Here is a 5,932-nt window from a genome sequence, read left to right as displayed (position 1 = left end):
TTTTTTTTTTTTTTTTTGCAGTACGCAGGCCTCTCACTGTTGTGGCCTCTCCCGTTGTGGAGCAGAGGCTCCGGACGCACAGGCTCTGGACGCGCAGGCTCCTCAGCGGCCATGGCTCACGGGCCTAGCATCTCCGTGGCATGTGGGATCTTCCCGGACCGGGGCACGAACCCGCGTCCCCTGCATCGGCAGGCGGACTCTCAACCACTGCGCCACCAGGAAAGCCCCACTATAACCACTTTTATTCAACATAGTTTTGGAAGTTTTAGCCACAGCAATCAGAGAAGAAAAAGAAATTAAAGGGATCCAAATCGGAGAAGAAGAAGTTCGACGGGAGAGGCCACACGGTGAGAGGCCCGCGTACCACAAAAAAAAAGAAAAAAAAATTTTGAAAAGAGGAAAATCTATTAATTGCAGAGACCTAAATACAGAAGTGATAAGACATGACATTTAATCCTATTACCAGTTTTACAGTGCAAATGTGACCAAATAATGACAAATTCATAGGAGTTAAACGAATAGAAGAACATCAAAGAAAAGGATCAGTAAAAAAAATTCAGGATTCTCTTTGTCCCTGGAGGGGAGGGGGTGATGCAAGTGGGAGAACAGTTGCATTCTATAATGTCGGCATTGCTTTAACTTCAGGATAGGTATGTGCATGTTTATTATGTTACTATTCCTGCAGAACTACACATAGGTGTTAAGCTCTCCTTTGTATTTGATATTTTAACAAGTAAAATTGAGGAAAGGCCCTTCCATATTCTTAATTCTAAATATATTTCCCATGTTCTTCTAATATGGGTCATGCAGCTTAGAATTTAGAGGTCATCAGAATCTCCAAAAGTAGTCATTAAGAGTTCTATAATCCCTTACATGTCTCCCCAGAGGTTCAAAGTCAGTGGTTCTTGCTGGAGGTCAGGGAAACCTCAGTACGAACGAAGGTCTCAGGTGATTCATCTCTGCAGCTGTTCTGTGGACATCAATGGAGGAAGCTCTGCACTAGAGTGAACAGGAATGCCGGGCAGGGAGCTGTTTCCCAGGTTGGTGCTGAAAATAAAACCACCCCTCAACCACCAGTGCACAGAAAGTTCTTCACCCACTCTCTTGACTCTCCCTTGACAGCTCCACTGTTTTCACCTCACCCACAGAGATGATTCTGACTGGTGGCCTCTTGTTTCTGTGCTTCTGGGGAAAGTGATCCAGCTTATTTTGCCAGCTTCCCTTTCTCCTCTTCCTAAGGAACGGCACCAAGAAACGGGGAGAGCTTAAACAAGCTTTATTTGGGAACGCTCCCGGGCGAGGTTCACAGGTCCGAGAGAAAGGGGCCAGAGAAGTCGCGCCCGGGAGAGGGTTTGGGCAGAATTTATAGGGGAAGAAGGGAAAGGGGTGTGGTGAATCCGGGAGGGCGCAGGGTATTCCTTATTTGGTGGTCTTTTCGGGTATCGTGGCAGTATCTGGTGCCGGTCGCATCAGTCTTGGGACCGTTAGTCCCGCCCCTCGAAAGGCGGGAAGGCTGGGCCGGGTGGAAAGGCCCCAGGTCAGTTCCTGGAACTGGGTGGTCCGGAAAGTCTCCAGATCAGTTTCTGGAACTGGGTGGTCCGGAGAGTTTTGGTCTGATGCAACCTGTGAGTCTGATTGCGTTCCCCTGCCTCGGGCCAGTTGGCATTACACTCTTGTCTTATTCTCAACATCTCCTTGTCAAAGGAAAGTAGTTCTCCATAGAATAAGACACATTTAATAATTTTCCATGAAGGCCCTAAGTCTGCACCCAATCTGCTAAGACATCAATGATACAATTAATTTTATTCAAGGATGTTTCTTTATGTGGACTCCACTAGAGGTGTGTAAGAAACAAAGCAATAGGGACTTCCCTGGTGGTGCAGTGGTTAAGAATCTGCCTGCAAGTGCAGGCGACACGGGTTCGAGCCCTGATCCGGGAAGATCCCACATGCCGTGGAGCAACTAAGCCCGTGGGCCACAACTACTGAGCCTGCGCTCTAGAGTCCAGAAGCCACAACTACTGAGCCCACATGTCACAACTACTGAAGCCCACGTGCCTAGAGCCCATGCTCCACAATAAGGCAAGCCTCTGCCCTCCACAACTAGAGAAAGCCCACGCAGCAACAAAGACCCAATGCAGCCAAAAAATAAATTAATTTTTTTTAATGCTTAACTTAAATTAAAAAAAAAGAAACAAAGCAATATAAGATGACTGAGGAGGGACTTCCCTGGTGGTGCAGTGGATAAGACTACGTGCTCCCAATGCAGGGGGCCTGGGTTTGAACCCTGATCAGAGAACTAGATCCCACATGCGTGCCACAACTCAGGAGCCCATGTGTTGCAACTAAGACCCAGTGCAACTAAATAAATATAAAAAAAAAAGTTGAGGAAAAAAATATGATTAAGGAGAGAAGTAAAAGCTCAGGTACAGTCTTACAAATAAGCCAATGAAGCCCATCAACAGACAAATGGATAAAGAGGATGTGGTACATATATACAATGGAATATTACTCAGCCATAAAAAGGAACGAAATTGGGTCATTTGTAGAGACTTGAATGGACCTAGAGGCTGTCATACAGAGTGAAGTAAGTCAGAGAGAGAAAAACAAATACTGTATGCTAACACATATATATGGAATCTAAAACAAAACAAAACAAAAAGGTTATGAAGAACCTAGGGGCAGGACAGGAATAAAGACACAGACGTAGAGAATGGACTTGAGGACACCGGGAGGGGGAAGGGTAAGCTGGGACAAAGTGAGAGAGTGGCATGGACTTATATATACACTACCAAATGTAAAATAGATAGTGAGTGGGAAACCACCGCATAGCACAGGGAGATCAGCTCGGTGCTTTGTGACCACCTAGAGGGGTGGGATAGGGAGGGTGGGAGGGAGATGCAAGAGGGAGGAGATATGGGGATATATGTATATGTATAGCTGATTCACTTTGTTATACAGCAGAAACTAACACACCATTGTAAAGCAATTATGCTCCAATAAAGATGTTAAAAAAAAGAATGAGAAAAACAAATATCGTATAGTAACGTGTATATGTGGAATCTAGAAAACTGGTTTGCAAGGCAGAAATAGAGACACAGATGTAGAGAACCAACATATGGACACCAAGGGGGGAAAGTGGGGGTGGTGATGGCGGTGGTGGGATGAATTGGAGATTGGGATTGATTTATATACACTAATATGTATAAAATAGATAACGAATAAGAACCTGCTGTATAAAAAAGATAAAATGAAATTCAAAAAAAAAAGCCAATGAGAAGATTTCAAAGGAAAAACAATGCCAGAAGATTACCAAACTTTGCCCTGCTTACCTAACAAATATTTATTTTATCATATTATTCACACCAAGGGAAAAGGCTGATAAACATAACAATAAATGAAAACAAATCTAACTGCTGAAGCAAGTGATAAAGTTATGTGAAGACAATAGGATTATAAGAGTTAAGAAGATATGCAAGATACGGAACACAGCAATACTAGTTAAATTTTATTGAAGCATTGTCCTGTTTTTGTCCAGTAATTACACTACATATGATAAGAGCAAGGTTCTCATAGTAATCATTTCCCCTATACCAGGAATTGATTAAGTAGGTGGCGTATGATCCTATTCTCAGTGATAAGATTGAAGGTAATACCTTATGGATGATGCCACGGAAATATCCATTATAAATAGTCCCTCAATTAACCTCAGACCCAGGGAAGGTCAGTCAGGGTTTTTTGTTATTTGGGTTTTTTCCCTCTGGGAATCATGTCTAGATATGATACCTGCATCTGTGAAGCCATCTGGGTCCACGAGGGGAATCAGCCCCAGCATGAAGCCACTTCATGGAGGAATGAACGAATCTCTACTTTCCTGTGCATTTTCTACCTCTGAGATCCTTGTAATGAAGATATCTTTATTGTTTGCACATATTAGACTCAGGATTAATTTCTCTTATTAGGAAGAAAGTCTTCCTCACTGATCAATTTCAAACATCACACAATCATTTCAAACTACTGAGATAATCTAATCACAAAAACTTGTATACAAAATAAAGCTGAGTGTTCTGGTTGCTAATGTTGCCCCACACATGTACAATTTACCAGTGACCAGTCTCAAGGATTCCTGATCTGGGGTATGAAAGATCAACCACTACGTCCCACAGTAGGCTTAACTCTGGGGTGCAGTTCACACGGTGCTACCCAGAGAATCAAGCAGAATCTACTTCTGCATGACCACAGACTTCTTTAAATCATTTCCTTGACCTATCCACCTTTTCCCACTTCCCTTGTGCTCAGAACATTCCCCACAAAATTACTATACCATGAACCTCTGCCTCAGATTCAGCTTCCATAGACCTTAACTGAAGAAACTTTTCTTAGAGAATGGAAATCATGTGTCAAAAATCACAGTGCTAAAGAAAAAAAAAAAAAGAGCACTTCAGGTTTTAACCCTAAGTTAAAATGCACTTAGCCATCATGTTATCTATTTATCAAAGAACCTACTGATGAAAGAGTCAGGCGTTCTAGCTCATCAGTATTCCTTTTACTTTGATTCATTCTAGTGAACCCACCCCAAATCGGATGACACAATCACAGAAAAGAAATACTCTACCAATAAGTTTCCTCAAAACTCCCTTCATGTCTCTGTTCCTCAGGCTGTAGATGAAGGGGTGCATCATACGAGTGACCACACTGTACATCAGTGAAGCCACTGCAGTCTTCCTGGAAGAGTCAGTAACTGCCAAACTAATGCACACCCCAAAAGCTGTCCCATAGAAAAAGGAAACAACTGAGAGGTGAGACCCACAGGTAGAAAAAGCTTTCTACTTTCCGCCTGATGATGGCATTTTCAAAATGGAGGAAACAATTTGAATCTAAGAGAAAATGATTCCAGAAAGAGGAACACTAGCAAATATGCTAGCTGCAAAATATATCAGGATGTTATTGATGAGGGTATCAGAACATGCAAGTTTGATGACCTGAACAACTTCACAGAAGAGGGAGATTTCCAGGTCTGTGCAAAAGGACAGTTGTAGCACCGTCAGACTATGGAGCAGGGCATCTGCAGTGCTAATGAACAAGGAGAGTAGAATCAGTTGAACACGGAGGCGGGGGTTCATGCTGACTGTGTATCTTAGTGGGTGACAAATAGCCACATAACGATCGTAGGCCATAACTAAAAGGAGAAAGTTTTCCCAACAAACAAAAGTCGGAACAAAGCTGATCTGGGTGAGGCAGCCTCTACAAGTGATGCTCTGATTCTGTGCTTGGATGTTCTCCAGGATCTTTGGGATCATGGTGGTGCTGAAACAGACGTCAGTAAAGGACAGACTGGAGAGAAAGAAGTACATGGGAGTGTGGAGTTGGAAGTCAGAGATGACAGCCTAGATGATGAGAAGGTTTCCCAGGATGGTGATCACGTACACGGACAGGAACAGTTTGGAGAAAGTGGTCTTCAGTTCTGGATCCTCTGTCAGTCTCACGAGAAGAAATTCTGAAACATCTGTTTGGTTTCTGGGTTCCATATTGTTGATAGATCTGATGGAAAAGATGTGGTCCCTAGTCCAGCAGCAGGAGTATCACCAGAGGCAAACACCAGTTTGGGAAGGGAAGTAATGGAATGGAGGGATGCTTTCCATACGCTTGTTATTTTGTTATTTTGAAAAAAGACCTGAAGTTAATAAAGCAGTGTGTCAACATTTGTTCATTCTCGAAAGGATCTAGGAATGGTCATTTTAAAAATTACACTATGATGTTCTGATTATTTATAACATTTGGTAACTTTATTAGGAGAAACAGGTGGTCAGGCTGATGAGTCTAACTGGATTGCCACCTCCTTTCTCAGAGACCTCACAGCTTGGCAACAGAGATAACACCGAGCTGTGTTAAAAACACAGAACTGGAAGATACAGTAAAACTGCCCAAGCCTC

At 43.0% G+C, this 5,932-nt stretch overlaps 1 protein-coding gene across 1 annotated transcript; it reads right to left on the bottom strand.

Annotated features, from left to right (window-relative positions):
* Window positions 1–4,555: 4,555 nt before the first annotated feature.
* LOC112414826 (olfactory receptor 7G1-like) lies at window positions 4,556–5,548 on the bottom strand. The gene is given in 1 exon segment (XM_024767485.1): window positions 4,556–5,548. A coding segment is annotated over 1 exon segment (972 nt). The 5' UTR covers window positions 5,528–5,548.
* Between the last annotated feature and the right edge of the window lie 384 nt (window positions 5,549–5,932).

The sequence above is a fragment of the Neophocaena asiaeorientalis genome, unplaced genomic scaffold (genome assembly GCF_003031525.2).
Source record: "Neophocaena asiaeorientalis asiaeorientalis breed wild unplaced genomic scaffold, Neophocaena_asiaeorientalis_V1.1 scaffold87, whole genome shotgun sequence".
Taxonomy (NCBI): Eukaryota; Metazoa; Chordata; class Mammalia; order Artiodactyla; family Phocoenidae; genus Neophocaena; species Neophocaena asiaeorientalis.
Note: the sequence above shows the minus strand (reverse complement) of the source record. Positions and strands in the feature narration are given on the sequence as shown.